This window comes from Mycteria americana, assembly GCF_035582795.1.
Source record: "Mycteria americana isolate JAX WOST 10 ecotype Jacksonville Zoo and Gardens chromosome Z unlocalized genomic scaffold, USCA_MyAme_1.0 Scaffold_30, whole genome shotgun sequence".
In the NCBI taxonomy this organism is placed as follows: Eukaryota; Metazoa; Chordata; class Aves; order Ciconiiformes; family Ciconiidae; genus Mycteria; species Mycteria americana.
The window spans coordinates 2,165,777-2,188,508 of record NW_027445437.1 but is presented as its reverse complement, the minus strand read 5'-3'; the positions used below and the strand labels follow the sequence as shown (position 1 = coordinate 2,188,508).

At 52.7% G+C, this 22,732-nt stretch overlaps 2 protein-coding genes across 9 annotated transcripts in view; both read right to left on the bottom strand.

Moving 5' to 3' along the window:
- The window catches only part of NEDD4L (NEDD4 like E3 ubiquitin protein ligase), a 564,086-nt gene that overhangs the window by 453,530 nt on the left and 87,824 nt on the right, over positions 1 to 22,732 (bottom strand). The window lies entirely within an intron of this gene.
- Positions 10,903 to 22,732, bottom strand: part of WDR7 (WD repeat domain 7) — a 144,260-nt gene continuing 132,430 nt past the window's right edge. For 6 of the 8 annotated variants that reach the window (XM_075489070.1, XM_075489068.1, XM_075489065.1 and 3 more), the window contains 3 exons: positions 14,330 to 14,434; positions 11,432 to 11,636; positions 10,903 to 11,271 (listed from right to left, as the gene is read on the bottom strand). In XM_075489070.1, the coding sequence (XP_075345185.1) occupies positions 11,433 to 11,636; positions 14,330 to 14,434 (309 nt within the window). In that variant the 3' untranslated portion in view covers positions 10,903 to 11,271; position 11,432. Of the gene's footprint in view, positions 11,272 to 11,431; positions 11,637 to 14,329; positions 14,435 to 22,732 lie in introns of those variants that run through there. The other 2 variants (XR_012773568.1, XR_012773567.1) reach the window with 1 other exon arrangement.

The window sequence follows — 22,732 nt, the reverse complement described above, 5'->3', positions numbered from 1 at the left end:
GTCGCTCAGGAAAGCCGAGCGCTGCAGCGGCCACGGCAGGCCGAGATCCCGGCGCTTCGGCTTCCTCCTCTCCCTGGTTCGGCCTTTGCTCCCGTCGGCCACGGCGCACCCGTACGAGACCAGCCCTGGCGATGCCGGGGAGCACAAGGAGAAGCAGCAGCTCTGCGGACGCGCGCGGCCGTCAGCTCCGCTGCAGGCAGTAGAGGATTTTCCCGGAAGCCAGAAGCAGCACAGAGACAGCCGAGCGGCGGCACGCAGGCAAGCTCGGCCTGCGAAGGCTGGGAGCGAAGCCTGGCCAGGGCCGCTGCACCGACGGACGCTCCCCGACCCGCGCTCCCTGGGCTCGGCAGAGCTAGTAGCATAAAACCCCAGAGAGCCCAGTGAGCCGCGCCGCGCCGCGTGGAGGCCGAGCGCCAGGCGGTGCCACGCAGCACCGGGGCCATGGCGGCTGAAGCGCTACCTGGGGAAAATCGCTTGCCGAGCGGTTCCCCAGCGGTTCCTCCGGCCGCCCCCACGCTGCCCGCGAGGAGGCGAACCGCACCGAGACCCAGCCGAAAGCAGGACTGCCGTCTCAGCCTGGAGCTGAGGCTCCCGCGCCGGTGGAAACGCGGGAAAGGGCCCGCGGGGGCTGGCGGTGCCGGTGCCGGGCCGAGGCTGGGCCCGCAGGCGCCGGCGGGAGGTGGGAGCATCCCCGGCCGCCGCGGCGGGGATGGGGGTGGGAAGGGCGGGAGTGGGGAGGCACCTCCATCTCGTCCCTCTCCCTGCCGAGATGAGTGGAGTCCTATTTCTGGAAGCAATTTAATGGTTTGCTGATAACTTTGATTGGTTTTGTGTCAGGTTAGCTTTCAATCTCTGCTCTGGCCCGCTTCGTTCTTTAAAACAACTGTGATTAAAGGATACCGTTCCAGCGTCGCCCATGCTCACAGGCTCGCGCGTGACGGCGCACGGGCAGACGGCTGCTGCCTGCCGGCCCTCCCTGCCCGCCGCTGACGCGTCTGCGATGCAGGGTAGGACCATGCCGCCGCCGCCGCTCCTCCTGAGGGAAGACGGGGAGCAAATGGCCACGGAGAAAGGAAAGCTGTTTGGATGGAAGAGGTGGCAGAGACGCCGATAGCTGCTGCTCTGCAACACGCAGGGAGGCGTTCCCCAGCCCAGGGAGGGGCGGCCGCGCCGGGCACAGCCGCACCACCCTCCCACCTTGCCCATCCCGGCTCCCCGCCTGCCCTCACAGACCCCTTCCCGAGGCCCGGCCGCCCCGGAGCCACCCCCAAACCCAGCACGGGGGCCGCCTGGTGTGACCCCGCGGCGGGCGCGGCTGGCCGCCCCGGGCCGCGTCCGGTGGGGTTCGGAGAGTCGCCCGGGGTGGAGAGGGCACGGCCTCCAGGGCAGCCTGCGCCGGGGCTCGAGCTGCCTCGCAGCCGCCTCCTCCCCCTTTCTCCCTGTGTTTGGCTACCGCGCTCTGGTCAGCCAGCTCAGCGAACGCGGGCCCCGCGTCCCTGCTCGGGGACGAGGACAAACCGGGCTGCCTGTTAGTTCAGAGCAGCGGGGATCGCAAGCGCTGGGCAAGAAGGTTTTCTTGGGAGGGTATTTCTCAGTCTCTCCTCCCGAAAACGTTCCAGCCCCAGGAGATGCGCGAATACCCATTCAGCTTCGTCCCGCCTTGCCGCGCAGGACGCTGCGGTCCAAGCGTCCTCTCCAAATTCGGAGGAGCTGAGGGCTCCCGTCTCCCGCCCCGACCCGGAGCATCACGCCTCCTCCCCAGACCCGCACCAACGCTCCTGCTTTTGCTCTGCCTTCGGTGTCGATGGTGAGCACCATTTGCCAGCGTCACCTTGACCGTGTGAGTAACCTGGCTGCACGGAACAGCGTTTTCCAGAAAAACGACGGTTTGCTGAAATGACTTTGCCTGGCCCGAGCTTTTTGGCAGAGCTAACAGGAGGCCTAGCAGTTCGCTCTCATAAAAAACCCATTACCCAGGTTTGAAAACACGGCTCGGCGAGCACAGGGAAATGGCTCTGCACGGCTCGGCGGATCACGCTGGCACTTGTGTTTGGCCCCGGAGCGTCTGGTGCTCGCTCCGAGGGCTCCTGCTCGGCCACACGCTTTGCGGCCGTTCTCCGATCGCTTGGTTCCCTCTCACGCAGTCTTTGGCTCCCCGCGTTCGTTCGGGGCTCCCCATCCTCCTCCCTCTTGCCGTCCTTCTCCTCGAGCGGGGCAGCCCGGCAGCTGGCAGAACCATAGTTGCGTTTGTTTCTGCAATAAAGCTGGAACTGCTCTAAAATGGATTGTTAATCCACTTCCTGGCTAAACTGCAATCAAGGTGAAAATTGCAGCCTGTCTTACTAACTTCTCTGTCCTTAAAGCGGAAATAAATATTTTTTGCGACTTCGCAGCGGTGCTGTGCATTGCTGAACAGGTTCCCGTTTGGCTCCGTGCTGTTTCGCATTTCATTGCAATTCATTACCGTGCAATTTCTGTCTTGAAACATCATAAAACCCACTGCTGAGATCCTCCTGGAGTAACAAGATAATCCAAAATGGGCCAACGTTATCCTTCAAGACAGAAAGGTAGAAAACGCCTTCTCCCGCAGCTGCCCAGGCTGCCGGGCGGCCAGCGGGCTGCAAAGCCGCCGGCGCAGCAGCAGCAGCGACGGTCCTGCCGCCAAAGGGCACCTCCAGAGCTCCCACCCTCCTCCTCGCCCCTGCCGCTGCCCGGCGCCTCTCGCCCAACACCGGTACGTCAGCGGGTGGCTGCTTAGCTGTATTTGCGAGCCGCGATGACCGTGAAACCGGACCCGACGGCTCACGGTTGCTCTTAGTCCTTGCAGGCTGCTGGAGGAGATTTTATCTTTTAACGAGAGCTAAATGAAAGAACTATCGTTCGTACTATAGTCTGGGCTAAATTTATCAACAGTGAGGTGGCACTACGAACAGGGTCACAGCGGTGACACTCAGAGTGCCGCCTCACCCCTTCGGTGGAAGGGGAGGAGGGCTGGGGCTGGACCCAGAGCCCGAGCCGGTTTTTACGATGGCGCTATTCAGTAAGGTAATTTCACCCTATATAGTGTACAAGCAGTCAGGTGCAGTGGAACTGCAAAAGGGTACCCTTGCTGCTCATTAACCGTCAAACGCACCTCCACGAACTTGACCGACAGCGACGGTCGCGGCAACCCCAGCCGCGGGGAAACTTCTCTTCTGGTTTTCCCTTCGGCTCAGGCAGCTTGGTACCGGCAGTCCGATGGCGGGGGCAGTGGCCGTGCTCTTGGACAAAGCCGCCGTCGCGTTTCAGACAAGGTGGGACGCTCCCTCGAACGCTCTGTTCTGCCGCACAGGCCTGAGCACCCGCGGCCCCAGCGTGCCTCCGCACAGTTGCCATATTTCTCGCTTTGCTACCAGATCTCAACTGATACGCCGAGGTAATGCCGTACGTAACCCGGGGTGTAAGAACACGGTCTATTAGAGAGCGACAGAAAAAAGAAAGCCAGAAATATTTGAGACGTTGACGATGTAAATGGCATAACACTGTGTCAGGTCCGAAGCGGGTTCCTGAAGGGGCCCTTGGGTATTCGGGCAGGCACGGCCCAAGTCGCGCACCGCCCAGATAGCCCACCCGCACACAGAGCGCCCCGCCGCTCGCGTACCTTCTCCTCAGCTCTGTCTTTGCAGATCGGACTGGCAAGCAATGCCGGGACGAAGCCAGCCAGAGCGCCAAGACAGAAGCCTTCTGCCCAGCCCAGCTGGCGGCAGCGTTGAAGTCCTAGGCCCACAGAAGATGAAGAAATGGGTCTTTTAAAATAAACTTGCAACAGGTGAGATCTGAATGTGAATACTGATAAAAACGGGAGTGCAGTCAACTTCTCTCCCCCTTGGCTCTGGATAAACTTGTAAGAAGAAATATTCCTGCTAAAACCACTCAGACTTGCCCGCAGAGGAAGCCTGATCTGGGGGGAACGAGCACAGCAGCTTTCCCGGCGGCCAGCCCTACCCGGGACCCCGGGACCCCCCGGCTTTCCCCCGAGGCCGGTCACGACGGGGGGCAGCGAGCGGTGCCGCTGCCAGCGCCGCAGGCGAGGACACGTGCCTGAGCGGCCAGGGCAGGGGGCACTCCTCCATGTCAGAAAGGCGGGGTTTTTTAAAAATCAAATTTCAACTTGCAAGATGTGCAGATTCCACGCCCGTCTTTGTGATAAAACCAGCAGTTTTCTTTTACTGTGTTGTAAACTGGGAGTAGCTCTACAGGAGTGAATAAATGCCTGCTTAAAGTCAGTTACTTCAGTAAATAAATACTTACCCCCCCCATCTGAAGCTACTCCAGCCCTTTTAAAATAGGTTTCCAATTTACAAAAATCAGTTAAAATCATCTGCTCTAAGTGTAACAACCAGCAAAGATCTTCCCGTAGATGTCATTCAGCCTTCATTTTAAAACCAAAATCAACATTCAAAAAGCTATCCTGCTGCAGCAGAAAGTTTCACCTTTTAATTTTTCATACAGGATTAATTTTTAATTTTCAGACATCAGAGCCAGAGGGAAGTTCCCCAGGAGCCCTCCTGTTCAAAGAGCACTCCGGGCAGCTATTGCCATCAAGTGTCAGTTGATCACACCGAAGGCTCCGACGCAGGTTTTTACTGATGGTTTTGTTCAGACAAAAGCCTTATCGCTGGTAAAGTCTCGGTGTTCGCCAAGAGCCGGGCACGGCCCGGGCAGGTTGCTGGGCGGAGAGAAGCAGCCCGTTCGGCCCTCTCCCCAGCTCCCTGGGAAGGCCGCCGAGCGCCGTCCCTGCCCAGCGCTGGGTGCCTGGGACCTGCCGCCTTCCCCTGCCCGCTTCACGCCAGAAACGCCCATCTGACATCCCGGCGGCATAGGTGTGTGTTGTTGGGTGAGCTATCGGATCCGTCCGCGCACGCCCGACGACCTTAAACGCAGGAAGGACCATCTGAAAGGCTTACTTTCCAAATGGGGATACTCCTGAGTTTCCTTCAGAGTCGACGTCCCACAAGTCCCACCAAGGGTCCTGACGGCTTTGCAGAGCTTTGAGCTGCAGTTCGGGACTGAATACCCGCGACAGCCCATCTCGGTTTGCCTGTGCTCCCCGGTGCCCGTGAGCTCTCTGAAGCTCCCACGCAGCCTCCCGCGTTCCCAAGACACCCGACCTGGCCGGCGCTTTTGCTGCGGGAGGGAGGAGGAACTTGTCCGCTGGTTGTGCTTTCCTGGCATTGCAAACGGGGCGAGAGACGCGAGGGCTGCAGCTGGGCAGGGACTCTCTTTTCCAAGGGGAAAGGTAACCCGCGCAGCCTCTGGAGCTTGCGAGGGGATGTTCCGGAGATACAGTCAACTTTGGGTTCTTCTGCACATCGGTTGCTCATGGAAGCTCCCGCAGCATCCGGAGGACAAAATACCTTTAGGTCCTCTCCGATTTCTGCTATTAATGCGTTGGCTTTTAAACGTGTCAGCTGCCGCTAAGCACGTTAAAGGCCTTCCATGTGCACTTCTTCGCTTGCATACGACTCGTCAATTTGAAAAAGTATTTTGGCTGCAAAAATCACTATTTGAGACCAAACTGAGCTGACTCCCCAACGTTTCTCATTCCGAACACCGGCCTTACCCTGCCTGCATCCGAAGGGGCCCATTCGGCACGGGACGAGCGCGCAGCAGGACCGTCCTGAGCGCCGGAGCGTTCCGCGGCCGCGTCCCTCCCCGTGGGATGGGAAGCCTTGCTCCGGCGACAGAGGCATCAGGCTGCTCTCGGCAGATGCCTGCCTGGCGACCGGGGGATCCCAAGGTGAGCCTGCCCCAGAAACCTGCAGACCGCCCACCGCACCGAGATCCGGGTTCTGCCTGCGCCCTGCGGGGCCCGGCGCTGCCGGACGGGCGGGAATTCCGCCGGGCGGCAGGAGAGGCCGTACCCACCCCTTCCCAGCAGGCTGGAGGGAGCGGGATGCGTGTGGATGGATTTCTGAGTCAGCTGCAAGGAATGCTGATCGTCAGCAGGACACACACCACGTGCAACCGCAACGCCGGGCTCTCTGGAACAAAGCTCTGATCGATACATTTGATGGAGTTTACACTGACCTCGGTGGTCTGCGTTTTCAAATAGCTTTGGTTTTAGGCGCGATTGACGTATTTTGAGGAGGACATCAGCCACACGCGCGCGCACGCTTCCAACGCGACCTGGCTCCCGCTGCGGTCGGCAGCGCTGCGGCAGCGCAGCCGGCGGGACGGGGCTCCTCCGCGCCAGCTCCCCGCTCCCGCGGACGAGGGGCGCGAACACGGCGCCGGCAGAGCCCTTCGGGGCCCGGCACGTCCCCCGGCAGCCTCTGGGCGAGGAGCCGTGATGTGGGAAAGCGAGGGAGCCCTCCCTCATGTTTTATGCAACTGAAAGCAGCAAATTTGAAGTGTCTGGTATAATTTTTCTAGAGTTTTTTTCCTATAAATCTCGAGTGACCTCTGATTTCCAGTATCTTACTCCAAATAACGCTAATTAGCAGACAATCTCGGTTGCATCAGTTCAGGCAGAATATTGTGTGACACTTTGGAGACAATTGTGTATACGCAATTAATAATGCACAAGTCCGTATCTCAATCACCTTCTCTCAGGTTGGCTCGTTTCCCTCAGCCTTAATGCATGCTCTTTCAAGCCGGGGAAGGGAGCACCTTCCCATTTGATCTCATCTGCCCCTTCCTCTGCCTCCGCTCCTCTGTGCCAGGAGCCGTCCGTCCGTCAGTCCGTCCCCGCGCGCCACCCAGCCGCTCCCCAGCACCTTCTGAGCGCTGCTACAGCCGCCCCGTCCCCGACGACGGCCCCTTCGGGCCCCGGTGCTGCACCTCCTCCGGCTCCCACGCGTAGCGTGGCTGCTTCTGCCCCTGCCCCTCTTACCTTGGGCCGCGAGCTCCTCGCTGCTGCCATAAACGCCGCGGTGGGTCCTTCACGCTTCCAGCCGTGGTGCAGGTACCACGTCCTCCCTCCTTCTCCAGGGCCATGCAAGCCGCTGCTTGGTTTATGCGCCGCTTCCGTTACTCGGATCAGGATTAAACGAATCCAGCGCAACGTGCTAATCATTCACGCTACTCTGCACTGCGTTCGTCGTGCAAAATCAGCCTCGATGCGATTTTAAACCCACACCTTTGGCCAAGAGGTGTATGTCCAGCGCCAGGATGGGCACGGACGTTCCCAACCAGCGCGGCATAAAGCCGAGGAGGACGACCTCCTCCATCGCCCGCCTTGCCCGCACCCTGCCCAGAGCTGCGGCCGGGAAGGGGTCGGCGCCACGACCGCAGCACCCGGCTGGGGACCGCCCGACCGCCCTGCTTGCTCGCTTTGCCCCGTGCAGCGCGCCAAAGCGGGAGACGCCGGCAGCGCCGTGCACCGCAGAAACGCCGGCAGCGCCGGCAGCAGCGCGGGCAGCGCCGCAGCTCAGCGGGGCAGCACAGCTCGGTCAGACCCAACTCACCCGGCAGAAATCGCGGGTGCTCGGTGCCAACGAAACCTGGGTCAAGGAGCGGAAGAAGGGCCGTAGCGCTTTTGACCATTTCGTGTGGTACCCGAGTACACAGCCGGATTTAATTATCAAAAAATGATGCTGCATAAATGAAAAAAATATCGATCTTTTTGCGTCAAAATGCAATCATGCCAAATCAAAAACAATTAATGTCCTTGAATGCAGATATATAGCAGGAAACAGGCACATACTTTTTATAGGTAAATTGCTTAAGGTATAATCTAGGCTTTAGTATATTTTCATTTCTATTAAATGAGGAGACGGCAGCGAACACTGAGCTCACCGCATTTGACCATCTCGTTACACAAACCGCAGTTTATCTTTTGCGAAGCAAACAGCAAAACCAGCGCATCTTATTTTTGAAATTCTTCTGGCTTTTCTTTTTGACCTTTGGTATTTGTACGTATCGATGCTCTCTCTAAACCGTTGCACAAAAACACCTTGAAGTGTCAAGCTTTAAAAATGAGTCTTCTTTTCTCTTTCTCCTGTGCAGCCTGGATTATCTTGGCCTTGTCAAAATACATTCTCTAGTTAGAGGTTGGAAATATTTCCCTCCTGGCTCCCAAGTATTGATTTTTCAAGGCTCAGCTCTGCCTGTCAGCCGAGCGGAGAGGTGAGGGTTCGCCGGGCGCTGCCTGGCTCTGCCTCCTGCCCCGCCGTGCCCTGCCGCCTCCCAGCCGCCCGGGGTCGCCCACCCAGCCGCTCCCAGCGCGCTTCGCCTGCAAGGAGATTCCGGAGCCGCTGACGCTTTAACACGTTCACGCGCCCCCAAAACTGAGGATTCAGGCGATCCCTTCGTGGGCTTTTCACTCTGAAGGCTGGCTAGGTCACGCCTGACCCTCCCTGGCTCACCGGCCCCGCGCCCCTCCGCGAGCCGCGCGGCACCGGGGCTTCCTCTGCGGGCAAACAACCGCCGTTCGTTAAAAATAACGTGCATCGCAGATTCCAACCCAAATGCAATTTTCCCTTAAATACCCTTGGTAATCCTGCCCGCCGCCTCAGAAAAATCTCAGTGTTTAATTTATTTCAATTACTTTCTCTGGGGGAATGCAAACCAGGGGACAAGGGAAGAGCAGCACCGGGCACACAGCGGCGTTGGGGACTTTCTGGAAGGTTAATGCCCCTCGTTTGCTTGGATAGGTTTTTTGGGAGTTAAGAGAACTTTCTTCTCAGCACCCTCCTACCTTCGTCGTTTGTAACGAAGGCTGAGGTCCCTCCGCCACGAGCCCCCGCCTGCTCTGAGCGCGACTCACCGCTCCCATTCACGCCCGTCTTCAAATGCAAAGGCAGAAGCTTCTTAAATGGTGAAAAGACTTCGGATTACGGCCAGCAAATCAGCAGCAGGGAAGTGTTACACGCCATCAGGCTGATGCCACGAAACCAACTCTCTTCGATACAATTCGGTTTTATTTCACAAGCATATTTACACCGGGAAGTTCGATACATACAGAGGATGGGGAGGGGGTTCGTCAAGAAGTTGCTGGAGAGGCAGACACTCGAACCAGGCACCACACATGGCGACTTCGATCATCACAACATTTTCATACAGGTGTCTCGTCGTGTCATCTTTTGCTTGTAAACCGCCAATGAAGCCGCATAGGTCTCCACGTGTACAAGGACAAGTCCAAATACAGTACTAACAAATCAATAAAGCACTGAAAGCTTACGCTGGACTGACAATACGCATTTCACTGCAGTGCTGAGCGAGCGAGGCTGGGCAGAAGTTCAGGACTGGGCTTAGCGGAGCCACCGAAGCGGAGGGCTGGGTCTAACAAGCGCGCACGCACCAGTGACACGGGAAGGGATCTCCCCCGGGGACCACGCCGGCCCCTTGCCCAGCCCGGCGGCCGGGGGCACGGGGCGGCCGGGCCCCAGCGCCGGTCGGAGACACGTCGGGGGTCAGCGACGCATCTCTCGCTCCGAACGCTTCGGCTCTTGCCACGAGAACCGATGCTCGGGACTGCGAGGAAAATTACCGGCTCGCTTCCGCATTTGAGAAAATCCATTACGCTTCTAGCTTAAACCAAACATTTTAATGCATATATAATTCAAGATGTTTGTTCACCATACCACAAAGGAAGTCACTGCAGGGGCACGGTCCACGTTCCTACTGGGGCCGCGTTTTGTTCTGAACGTAAACACATATATACGTGGTATCTACCGCAACCTAACGGACAGGGCCCCGGGATCCCGGTGGGAGAAGGCTCGCAGGGTGCCTTAGCACTCGCCTCACAAGCCTACGCTGAAAATGACAGCATTTCACTCGACGGATGAAAAGCCTCTGTTAGCTCACCTTTTTTTTTTTTAATCTCCAAGGTTACATATATATCTGTATAAACACAATGTACATGCACGTTGCATTAGCTCACTTAGAAAAGACCCCGATATTCTACTACAGATTCTCCACTATACACTACATTCCCGCCAGAGAAAAGATTAAACTTTATGGCAGTTTGTGTTAAACATTCCTAATGGTCTTAATTTCTTGCTTTTTAATTTGTTTTTAAGTTATTTTTAAACAGCAAACAGATATGTAGCTTCTGGACTGTAAATCTCACTTTCATGTACAGTGTACTACACAGACCACCTAAAAAAAAAAAAAAATCAATGCTTTTTATATTTAGAAGCCATTTTAAAATTTCCTTTATTCCTTTTTGGGGAAGGGAAGATTCTATAAGTAGCATTTTTACTTCATTATGTAAAGACAGCCTACTTAGTCCTGTGAGCTTTTCAGACAAAAATGGCAAAAAAAAAGCTATACAAACATATACATCAATATGTTTAAATAAAATAGTATTTTATAGATTTTTTTCTTTACTGTGAGCATAAACCAGCATACTTTCACACTATTAAATATTTCACAAAATTAGATATGTAAGAAGAGGGAAGCACGGTCACAGCTAACGTTACACAGGAATGTTCCTACTGAAGAAAGTGTTTCAATATATCCACTCAAATAACTTACCTTCTACAGACTCCTCATCATTTTCCAGCCAGAATTGCTCCCCACCGATGCCATTTGTGCCGCCTCCCTCCGGTCCCCCGGTGAAGCCGCCGCGGGGGCCGTGCCGTGACCGCGCAGGGTGGCACGGCGGGGGCGCGCAGCCTCGCTGCCCGGCACGTCCCGGCACAAATGGGAGCGGCTTTAGGGAGAAAAAGCTTTTTGTCTTTTTTTTTTTAAAATAAATACCTGCATTGGTAGCAAAAAACACCTTTATATATAAATACTCCTTTTTTCAAGTTTGCTATTCCATCTTGAAGAGATTTTTTTTTTTTTATTTACATGTGGACTATTACTTTTTCTTCCAGACTACGGCAAACAGTGGCTGGGCACAGCAGCGCTTCCAATTCTCTTGAAAACTGAGACTTTGTATGAGGAAACATCCCCTTCGGATCAGAACACAGGCCTCCCCCCCGCAACTCCATCCCTCCCCATCCCGAGGAATGAGCCCCTCCTAAGAAACCCAAGTGCCTAGCTCCAAGATGCATCGCCCGCCGTCATTCAGTGGTCACGAGGAGAAAGTACATGTAAACACGAGCCTTTTCGGTAAACACTGAGGTTCTGCGAGAGTCTCCAAAGGAAAAGCGTGTTTAATGAGGGCCTGAACTCAACATCCAGCGAGGAAGGGGCCGGGCTCGGCCCGGCTGCAAAGCCTGGTTTGATGGTGCCGCTGCGGATCTGGCCGAGGAGTGCCGTCACGGTGCTACTGATCCCCGCTTCTGCCGCGCCGCGCGAGGAGCACATTCCCCCACGCCGTCGCCTTCCTCCTCCCGGCTGCAAGGAAAAACCAGCCGGCGTCAGCGCAGCCGCCCCGCGGAGCCGGGCAGGAGCCCACCGGAGGTCTGCAGGCGCCGGCGCGGGCATCAGAGACGGCGAGAGGGGGAACTACGAGGAACTTTGAAACGGAAACGGGGTTCTAGCGCGGGGGATTTACCCTAGACCATAAAGCGATGCTCCTTGCCGTCGTGAGCCATGAGGATGACGTTGCGGTTGGAGGTCCAGATGAGCCGGGCCAGCCTGAGGGCGTTGTGGGAGCCCGGCGAGGCCGGCTGGACAGGGGGCACCTGGTAGGTTTTGATGCAGCGGAGCTGGGGCGCGGAGTTCAGCATGCCGATGCTCCCCAGGAGAGAGGTGTTCATCTGCAGAGACACCCGCAGGTGACCCACCCGGCCCGCGGGCTTCCGGGGAGGGTCGCCACCCGCAAGGCCCACCCGGACCTCCTCCCACTGCAGCACCCCTGCGACCCCCGGGACCAGCGGCCGTCTCAAACCAGGCTTAATTAAAATTTTGTTAGAGTTGGGCCAAGCAACGCCGCTTAAGGGGACGGGGGCCGAGCGTTTAGGCGGTGCGCTGGGCGGTCTGTATGGTGGTTAATGACCGCAGCGGGGCCCGACGAACTCGGTGCGCGTACCTTACTGCGCTCCTTGGGGGCAACTTACCAAGGCACGCTAAGCGTAAGCATAGACGGTCAGAATTTAAGTAAAAACCCTGCAATATTAGTAAGATTATATTTATGCTAGAATATTATTTATCAAAACCATAAAAACACTAGAGCAGCTATGCAGAATGAAGAGCAGCCATCACCATAGGCACAAACAGAAAGAACCCAACAGCAAGAGCTTTTTTATTGCCTGGTAGATGAAGCGACCGTTCAGAAGAGATCTGCTGAGTTACTCCTTGGAAAGCAGGCCAATTATTGCCGATGCATCTTGTCTAGCTCCACGATTTTAAAAACGAGATTCTCTGATCTAGCCCACGGAGATATGCAAAATCCTACACTTTCTGAACCGCTGCTTTACTCTCAAAAACCTTTCCATCCGCATGCATCGCAACCCTAGGATTTCCATCAGCAGGCGGCCGGCCAGCCGGCTGCATCCCCGAGACGTGCCCCACGAAACCTTGGCGAATCCTGGGACATTTAAGGCGCGTTATTGCTGATGCCACGTCCTGAATTCTGATCAGTACAAAGTACAAGCCATTACTTTTTCCTGGCTCTTCGCGGCAGCAGAGCGGTGTCAGAGAGTGTAAATCATGGCATCTCGAGCAGGGAGCATGCAAGCACCACTGACATTTTCACAATTTAAATCATCTTGAGTAATAACCCTTTTAAGATGACTAATGTTACTGATTTTCCTGCATTAATAATAGTGCCAAATAGAACACAGAAGGGAAAAATCACTAGTGCACGAGGTCACATTTTAAAACTAAATGTGTAGGCATATTTAACTCTTTATGTAAAAGCCACTTCAAAGCGAACATTTATACACCTGGAAGAGCGTGGCAGATCACCATTTAAAACTCGTGCCTGACTTTTTTCCCTGCTAATTCTAAAAGATCTGGCCCGACTGCTTTCCAGATTTTCCCTGAGCGCTTCAATTGAACAAACATAACTGATGGATGAAGATTCTTGCTGTTCTCACTTACTGTTTCAGAAAGCGCACAATATAGTGATGAATAATAATTTAGTAATTTTTTATGGCACCTGTAGAACTACTGAATGACACAGAAAACCAGGGAAGTGTGTTAAAGAACATAACTGGTACTTATGGGCATACTGAGTTCTGTTTTGTGGTCTGATCAGTGTAAGACTCAATGATTTTAATAGTGCACATTGCTCGATCAGATCAGTTCCTTCCAAATAACGTATTTTTTAAGTCTAAAGCCCTCTGAAGGAAGAAAAAATCCTGCTTGGGGAATGTAGGCAGCAGCCTACAACTGACAAAAAGTATTTCTACTGACATGAGATTACAAAGAAAAAGATTGCTCATATGTTAAAGAAAATAAACGCTAGGTACTTCACAAAATGGTGGCCTGACTCTCAGTTTCTCCTTGTGTTTCAGACCCTCTTTATATCGTTTACATCTCAGCTCTCCTGTTTTCGGGGTTATTAGGGAACCGGCAGACAGCTCCACGCCGCGCGGCACGGCTTGGCACAAGAGTCGCCGACGCTACGGCACGTGGCCTTGGAGCGGAGCAGTTGTGTCCGCGGAGCAGAGGGACATGGGCACCGCAGTCCTGGGAACCAGAGTTCTGCATCAAGCTTAAACAAAATAAAAAGGAGACGTGTTCCCAAAGCTCGCTCTCTGTTGGAACTGACGGGGCTGAGGAGTTAGAGAAGAAAACTCACTGCCGGTAGGAAGGGGACAGGCACCGGGGAGAAGGCGCTGCCCCGGCCCCTGCAGAACTAGCTGGGGTTCTCCGACACGGCTCTACGTTTTAGCCGGTGGGCGTTTTAGGTATGTGAAATTGAACTATTACAGCAGCATTGTACTCGAACTTTAAACATGAAATATGAAAGCTTATCATTTGAGAATGTTCTTTGACTGCCCAGAAGCGACGTACTGATGCGCGTGCAAACAGCCCCATCCCTCACCCAGGGATAGCTGCGAGAAATGTGTAAACAGAAACGACGACAGGAGAAATCCCCGGCGTTACAGGGACACGGCTACTCAAAGCCACCTTCACAGGCCTGAAGGGACGGCGAGGGAAGAGCTGCGCAGCGGAGAGGCCCTGGGGCACCAAGCCTCGGTCCAACAGCCACCCCTGCCCTGCCCTGCCCTGCCCGCGGGGTGCCGGAAGGCAGAGCAGCACGCCCGCTTCGGCGGGCTGGGAGGGCAAGGTGGGAGGGCAGCGCGGGGCCCACGGCGCGTTGGGCTGGTGAACGACAAAACTCTGTGCTGAGCTTTCAGCTTCTGCCCTAACTTCTGGGACTCCCCTGTCGTCAGCGTTTCCTTAGGTATTACGCCATTACTGAACGATGTTAAAGGCAAGTCCCAAACGTGAGTTCATTGACCACGCGCGTGCAGACAGACGGGCGGTAACGCATCCTTACCTGCCAGAAGGAGAGGTGGCTGTCGGAATTGGAGTACGTGGCGAGGTACCGGCCGTCAGGGGCGAAAGCCACCGCAGTTATGGGTCCCTTATGGCCGTGGATAGTCTGGCAAGAGGGGGAGAGAAGAGGAACAGAGAAGATTCACTACCCGCCGCCACGATGCTGCTGAACAGACTTTTAAGCACACACAAATGCACGAGTACGTGAACTTCTAGAAACCTTTTCTGGAAGACTGAGGGACGCCATTACCGTCAGTAAAAGGTAAATACTACATGGAAATACCTCTTCATTTTCACCTGCACTTTCTGGTATTCTAGCACTCATTTTCTGACTGTCGTCGTGTCAATTGGCAAATACCCCTGCGGAGCAAAGCAAAGCTCTTTTGCAGAGGTCGGTTCCCGTCGGTCGGGGAGGACAGGACGGAGGCACGTGCTGCTCCCGCGCGCCCGAAGGAATGGCGCGGAATGCGACTCCTGCCGTGCCGCACACAGGGACTTGTGCTCAGCGCAGAGAACGCCCTTTCCTCAGAGCACTTAAATGCCTCCAGACAACCCGGAACGTGAAAGCACACCACTGAAATGTCTCATCGGGTGGGACTTAAGCACATGCCGCTCAGTATTAAATACCATGACAATTTCTTTTAAGTGTTCTAATAGCTGCTTAGCCAATAAAACAGAATTAAATCATCATATGAACACCCTCCCTGCCAAATCCAGTTTTTAAAGCAAAGTAATTTGTCAGGTATATGAACATAAACGTGTCTTTAACGGGAACTTTTTAAAAAAATCTAATACTTACACTCCCACAGGAGGCTGTAAACGGGACGCCTAGGAGCCTCGCGCTGGCTAGGCGGCGGGCAGGGACGGCGAGGGGCGCAAACCCACCCCGCCTTCACAGAAACGTCACCCCCTTCAGAGTGCTAGACGCTTGCACCCCACGTGCGCCAGCACCGCTCCCCTCCGCCGGGCCACCACGGTGGGTTACGTTACCGCGCTCCTGCCCCTGCTCTGTCTGCAGGACAGCTGTAACCTCCTCTGCACAGAAACAGAAACGACAAGACCACAAACTCCATTCCAACGGCACGGGAACGTAATCACGCTTTTGTAAAAACCTCCCCAAGAGGCAGACGACGGACTGCAGGCTTACGTCCGCCCGCAGCGGTACGGGCTCCTCCTTTACAGCCGCACCTCTGCGTGCGCAGACTACCCGTTCACTCAGAGAGTCCTTTCTACTCCAACAAACAACAGAAATATTTCCATTGCAACGTAAAGGATCTAGGCATGCTTACGGAGAACGAATCCCAAACGCGGGGGGTGGAACCGTCCTGACAAAGCAGGCTCGGCTGCCCCCTCGCAGCGCTGCGCCTGCCCTCCGAGCGAGGGCATCCTTTGTGCCCCATCTCGGTTCAACCAGAAGCGTGCAATTAAAATCCTTTGGACTACTGCCATAAAAATTTTAATTAAAAGTTCAAACCTTATATTGTAGATGAAGCGTAAGGGATTTTTTTCAGAAATAATACAACAACTGGAAGATACCTAGGCTCTCAGATTAGAGCTTGAACTATTGTTTGAAACCCATACTTCTCACGGCAGCGCATCACAGATGCACAGACACGCACCACACATTTGTGACGCACATCTTCTGCCACCAAAAAATTTTCCAAGGTCAAGTAACGGACTCCAGGCTCCGGACAATCTTTGACAATGTTGGAGGTTACGTACCCCGTCCCATCACCCCCCAGCACACCCTTCTGCGCAGTGTCACGGCAGCGACGGGGTCCTCGCAGGCGAGGCAGGAGGTCAGCACTCCACCCTGGCTGTGCCACCGCCCGCTTGGGCCAGCTCAGCAGCCGCACGTCCTTCTGCTCACACGCCACGCTTAGAGCTGTGGTCTCACCACCATTAAATGCTTGTTTTTTACAACATCCAACAATATAAACACGTATGTCAGAAACGCCGTGAAAAATTACTCACCTATTCCACGGTCACAGTCACCGTCAAGATCTTATTTACTCATTACTTGAGGTTACTGTTTAACAACTGCAAAATACGCAGATGCTTTACACAAGACAGACTCATTTGTGTTATGTCTTCTCTACTGCTTTGGAGATCTTAAAACGGGCAAACCCAGGTAGCTCACCTACCCTCCCATCTTATACCCCAGCGGTACAAGTCCGAGAGCCTCTCCCGTAGCTGGTACCCGGCTCCGGTCAGCACCAGGGGCTGGTTTCTCCCAGCTCACCAGGGATCCGGCCCGAGGACGGGCTCCAGCGAGTGCCGGGAGAGCGCTGGCAAGCACCAGGGCCCGTGTCAGAAGCGCACAAAGTATTTCTTCGAAAATAGCAGCTCTTTCTGCATTCAGAGAGAGTGTGCCAACTTTAAATTGGCAGGGCTTAACTGCTGAGAAAAGACTTTGTAATATTCATTGCCTAAAATTAGGCTGCGAAAATAAAAGTAGTGCTCCTGTACCCATCGCTGGGACATTAAAAGATGAAGCCCTGCTCAGAATGGTACACCGCAGCTAAAGCCAGCCTTGTACGTTACGAACCCATGAATATCTTCATTTCTTGTTTATCATGTAAAAGGTGAGTGAACTCCAATAGAACCCCAAACCTATCTCTTTAATGTAATCACCGCAGCTTCGCATGGAAGTTTGAAAGGGCAATTAATTAGATGATCCCATGTTTAGACCCATCAAACTCTTTAGCACTTAACAAGCAAGTAATACTTGTCAATAAAATATGTTTTGGTAATACAAAGGTAGAAAATCAATAGTACTAGCACACTTGTTGCTCTTTTGACTACTGAAAATGTGTTCCAATAAGTACAATCCTTAAGGGAGTTCATCTGCTTTGTTATTTAAAGGAAGCGCTTCTCTAATTGATGCTAATCCTTTCAAGCCAAGATTTATTTTTCCGTGCACTATCTAAACGCGCGCTTTGCAACGCTCATCTTGCGTTTCCGAGGCCAAGGAGTAAGCGTAACAAAACCAAATTATTGCTGCTCATTCAAAGCATTCTGCTTGCGCCCGTACGTTTGGTGCTTAGGCTCCCCCGGCTGGCACCGTTCGGCCGCGGTGCCGAGCACCGCATCGATGGATGACAGCACTAACGCCTCGACGGAGGACGCACGCCAAACGCTCGTTCCTTGGGATTGCTTTCACGTTCCTATTTGCAGTTTTTCAGCTCCGAAGCAGTTATATTAGCACACGATGAAAAGCGTGCAAAAATCGGTGCGATACGGGTTTGGAAACAGTCTGAATTCTGAACGGCAGAGACGGCGGGACAACGTGCAGCTGCTTGCAGCTTCCCTCTGCCCAAGCAATTGTTTTTTAATGGGAGGATGCTCCTGGGAGACTATTTGACTTCTGCACCTGCCGCCGTCGTTGTCCTGTAACACATGATATACTGAAGCTATGACAACCTAATTCTAAGTCCAATATTTGGTAAACTCTACATTGAACTGCAATATTCTGTTAAAGGTGACATAAAAAATAAACACTGTATCACCACAGCAATTTTATTTTAATAAATATACTGAAATGCATACTTTAAATTGATAAAGTAACTTATGTACTGCTAGAGAGACATACTAATATTTTACCACCTTTATTATTAGATATTTATATTCCCAATCTCTAGGGGTACCTTAACTAAAGCGAAAAAAAAATTCCCTTACTGAGCAAGCAGCACGCCTAACGCCTGCCCCAGAAGCACTGCCCTTCCAGCACCCCTCACGTGAAAGATGTGCAAAGGCAGAGGCTTGCCACAGCTAAGCAATACCCTTAAAATGATGTGCCCGCTTTTAGGACGGAGCAGTATGAAAATATCAGCGCCAACTTTTGCATGGGATACAAATCACCTCTGGGCAAGGAATCGTTATTTGAAAATTAAGGAGGAGGCGCTTCCGTAACTCCTTCATGGATCAGTCAGGAGTGGCTGGCAATGATTTCACGGGCAATTCCAGCAGCCGAGCCGGGGTGATCTGCACAGCGACCGCCTCGAAGCGCTCCCCAGAAAGCGGGCAGAAACGCAACTTTATACAAGAACATAACTAAATGGCAAATCTAAAGCTCATTATGCTAAGGGCAAAGCTTACTAAAAGACAGTTACCGACTGAAGTGCTAAGCTGAAAATCATTGGTGTTGATGGCACTGCTGAAAAAAGTAACTCTCCCTCTACTTCCCCCGCCCCGACTAAATAAAAAATAACGCACACTTAGAATACATCTTAATAAACAGAGGTAGGTCTGGCAGATCAGGCGTTCTTAGAAATGAGCCACAAAGAAAAACCAGGTTAGTAGTGCTTTCCTGTCACGCATGTACCTCTCTGAGGTCCCCCGGCAGTGGCACGCGCCGAGTGATTCCACATCACGCAAACAAAAGGGTTCTTCTCTTGCTGTTGGGGTTTTTTGTTTGTTTGTTTTTAACTTAAAAATTAGAAGTTGGATTTTAACGCTAACGTAGGGTGCAAACCCCTGCAGAACATATATAGAGCCCAAACTGTCAAGAGGAATAAATATCGGCCTTTGAGATAACGATAAAAATGGCAGACCTACGAAGTGAATATATAAAAATAAATACTTACGACGCCAGCGGCAAAGGTAAACACAAGCCCCCGCAGTGCCGGCTCGGCCGCTCTCGCTTCAGTCACAAGGAGATTAACAGCACCGTCGCCAGGCTGCGATGTACTGTGCCCGGAACCCATTTTTCTTTTTTCTTCGGAGATTGTGAATCTTATCTTTGTTTGCAGCAGCACTCCTTCCCGGGCTCCCGCACATCTGTCTTCTTTTGCTACGTGGTTCTTCACATCAGACTTTCACGTGACAAATTTACTTATTTCGGAATATATGCGCTCAAGATCGGTACCTACAGTGGAGGGGGCACCAGGGATTTCCAAGAGATGGTAGGAAGTCAGCATTTGCCAGCGTGCTCCTGACCTTTCGGTTCCGACGGCCGTTGCCGTAGCTGTGCCTCTTTAGCCCTACCCTGCCGTCGACAGGCTTCTGGGCTCGGGGCCCTTCCTCTCCGGGGGGCCACCGGCGCGGGCGGAGGGCAGCAAGCAGGGACACCGGCACCGGCCCTGCCCACGGAGGGTCCGGCAAAATGAGTATTTAAACACAGCAGACATAATCTACTCACGTGCCCCCACCACAAGGAGGATTTATGTAACTCCCTACTATATTTTAATTCTGGTTTTTATAGAAATATGACGGATTCGGAATAATATGAAACTTCGAAGTCCCACGCTTCCAAGTCGAGAATCACGTGAAGTCAGTACGCTACTCCGCGTGTTTAGAACCAGAGGGGAACGCGCTCGTTCACAGCTGTCCTCACCGGAGGAACCAGCCAGGCGCAGCCTGTCCTCAGGGTGGGCACTGCCCTAGCCAAGGCCAGGCGTGCCCCGGCAGCCACCACGCTGGCCACGGCCACGGCCACGGCCACGGCCGGCTGCGGGGAGCGGGCAGGCAGGGGCTGGGCATCCTCAGCTTTTGGGTTTTTATAAAAACGCAGTTATGCAAAACTGAACGGCTTCACCTGAAAAGATATCGAAAATATAATCTCATTTTTCATACCAAAAGTAAATTCCTTCAACGTGGCACTTTAGAGGTTTTTATGAACGCTTTAAAAAATAAATCCCTACTTTCCAAGCAATTTAGTGGAAATATCTAAAATACTATGAAGTTAAAACAGTTTCAGTATCTTTAATAATTCAATTCTATGTTAGTTCCAGGAATAGTAACAATTGCAGTAAAAATTTCAGGACTGTACTGAGAAGGAGAGTATATTTGCATCTTTAAATTAATTTTCCTCCTGTCCTTCAAGTGGCTTCTCAATACTATCAAGATAAAGTCAAAGCGCATGTATTACATTTTTTTTAACTTAATAAAATACATAACTTAATTTTTAACCTTACAGTAATACAATTTTGCATCAGCCATTACAATTACTCAGTATTCAAATGTGCCGTGCGCGATGCGCCAGGCAGCGTTCACTGGGAGCAGAAAGTGCCCTTGAAGGGCCGCGTATAAAATACGTTTATCAGTGGAGCGGCGGCCGGCTGTCAGTCAGCACGCGCCTCTCGTTTGTTAGGAGGTTCTCCTGCTGCGAGTCCCTCATTACAATTTGCTTTTACTTCCTGGGCAAATGACAACCAGAAAATGAGGCGGCTTCTTCCTCGACCAAACTTAATCCAGAAAAAATTAGATGACAGCTGCAGCCACCCAAGTGTTACGGGACGGTTTAAAACCGTCCCCAGACCGTACGGCTCCAGCCCCGAACCTCTTCAGGAAGCTGCACGGAAGCGCCGAGAACTGGCCTGCTCTTCCCCGAAGCCAAGGCCGGAACAGAAGCGTGCGCGTGGGTCTCCAAAAGTCAACCCAGCCCGCCTTTCAAACGCCCCCCGCTCACAAACAGCTCACGTACGCGCGCACTTTAGGAACGAGCTTGTCAGTGCAAGATTTTCACGCGGACCATCAAAAGCCATAGGGCAATGACTTGCCCCCGAACACGTAAACCAGCCACGCCATAACGTCAGCAGGGGTTTTTTCCTCTGTGAAACTCATGCCGCTGTACTTTATTCCACGGTTCATAATACCGTAATGTAACCTCAGAACATCTGCACGAGTACGTGTTAGACGACTTGCTATCGTTTTTGAAATCCCTATCTCCTCAACAATTACCATTTTAAAAGAGGTTTCAACAGCTCAGAGGCTAAGCATTATGCTTTAACTTCTAGGAAAATAATTTAAAATATGAATTCTGAGTATGATTAGGATATTCTTACCAATGAATACGGAAGAAGAAAGCGCTTAATATTTTTTCCAGATTTTTAGTAGTGTTTTACAAGATATAAAAGAATTAATTTAAGTCCCTACCCAAAGGGGTATAATAATAATTACAAGCAGGTTGTGTAAGAAACCCCAACAACTCTAGGTAGGAATCTAGAGAAGAGTTCACACTGGACAAACACCAGGTCTCTGGATTCGCACCCGCTCGCTGCTGGGAAGCCCTGTGAAGCTTTAGGTCTGGAACCACAAATCCCCCGAGGCCGACGTTCAGCGGCAGCGAGGAGGCTTGGGCCGACACCCCAGCGCCAGAGCGCTTCACGGGGAGCGGAGACACCGAACGCTCCCCAGAAAATCCCAGCATGGACCAGATTTACCACGTACTACATGGACTTCATCCAACCACCTACCACGACGCAAATCATACCCTTAATGGGAAGAGCTGTAGAAATGGCCGGAATGACAGAATTAAACCACGACGACAGCAATCCAAGCAGCGCGGTGCAAGGCTGATCGGAGGCTGCGCTGCGGCGCAGCACCGAGAGGAGGGAGGCAAGGGCCGGAGCGCGCTGGCCGGATGGAGCGCCAGAAACTTTAAAAAAATTAATCGAACGGGCATCCAATTCTAAAGGCAACAAAGCGAGTTCATTTAATGACTACCTGAAGGCCTTAGGGAAAAATGCTTACTCTTTTTAATAGCTTTGGCAGAAGGAAGGAAGCCTGTGGAGGCTACCGGTACCCCCGCCCCGGTACAGAACGCGCAGCGGCACTGCCCCTGCGCCCCGCACAACTCCTGCCACGGCAGGGCAAGCGCTCCGAGCAAAACCCAGCCGACTCCGTTATTCAGCCACGGGAGAACGCACAACCCACGGACATGAACTGAGCAGAACAACAGATGCCGGCTACATGACTCAGGCGTGATTTGTGATTTTAAAAAGTGAGAGTAAACGTTAAGTAGTATTAAAACAGATTTCAGGAGCAGATAGGATAGGCGACGTTATTCTCCTAGCAAACACGTAAGTGTGATACAACTCTCATCAGTGAACTGTACTGAAACAACCGACTTCATCGCACAGTCTTTTTTAAACGTAAGAAACTTAAGTAAAGGAATAAATCGTCACCTAGATAACCCTGTATGGCTCACAGCACCGGACAGTGATGAGAGAGAGAATGTGCTCTCTTACAGATACTGTTTGTCAAAACCTCATAATTTCCATTAAAAATCAGGCCCTATTGAAAGAACAAGCCATTAGAAATTTGAACTAGACTACGAATGAAATGCTGCCCTACAGTGAGTTAACAGGAGACGGGAATACACGGAGCATCCCCTCTTCCTAGGTAGTCACTTAGTTAGGGAAATACTGCTTAATAGTAGGAGTTTTAAAGTAGGATTAATAGTAGGATTACTTAATAGTAATTACTTAATAGTAGGATTTTTGCTTGGAGAACCAAGCAAAAATCTGCTTTTCACCTGCCTACATATGCTGACCTCTATCTGACAGCTGATAATCGGAGTACGTAGCGTCTGGAGCACGAAGCATTCCCAACCTCTAAAACTTCTCCGGTGATGAGCGAGATGTGCTCGCAGCAATCCCAGTTTTTCTCCTTTCCTATTCAA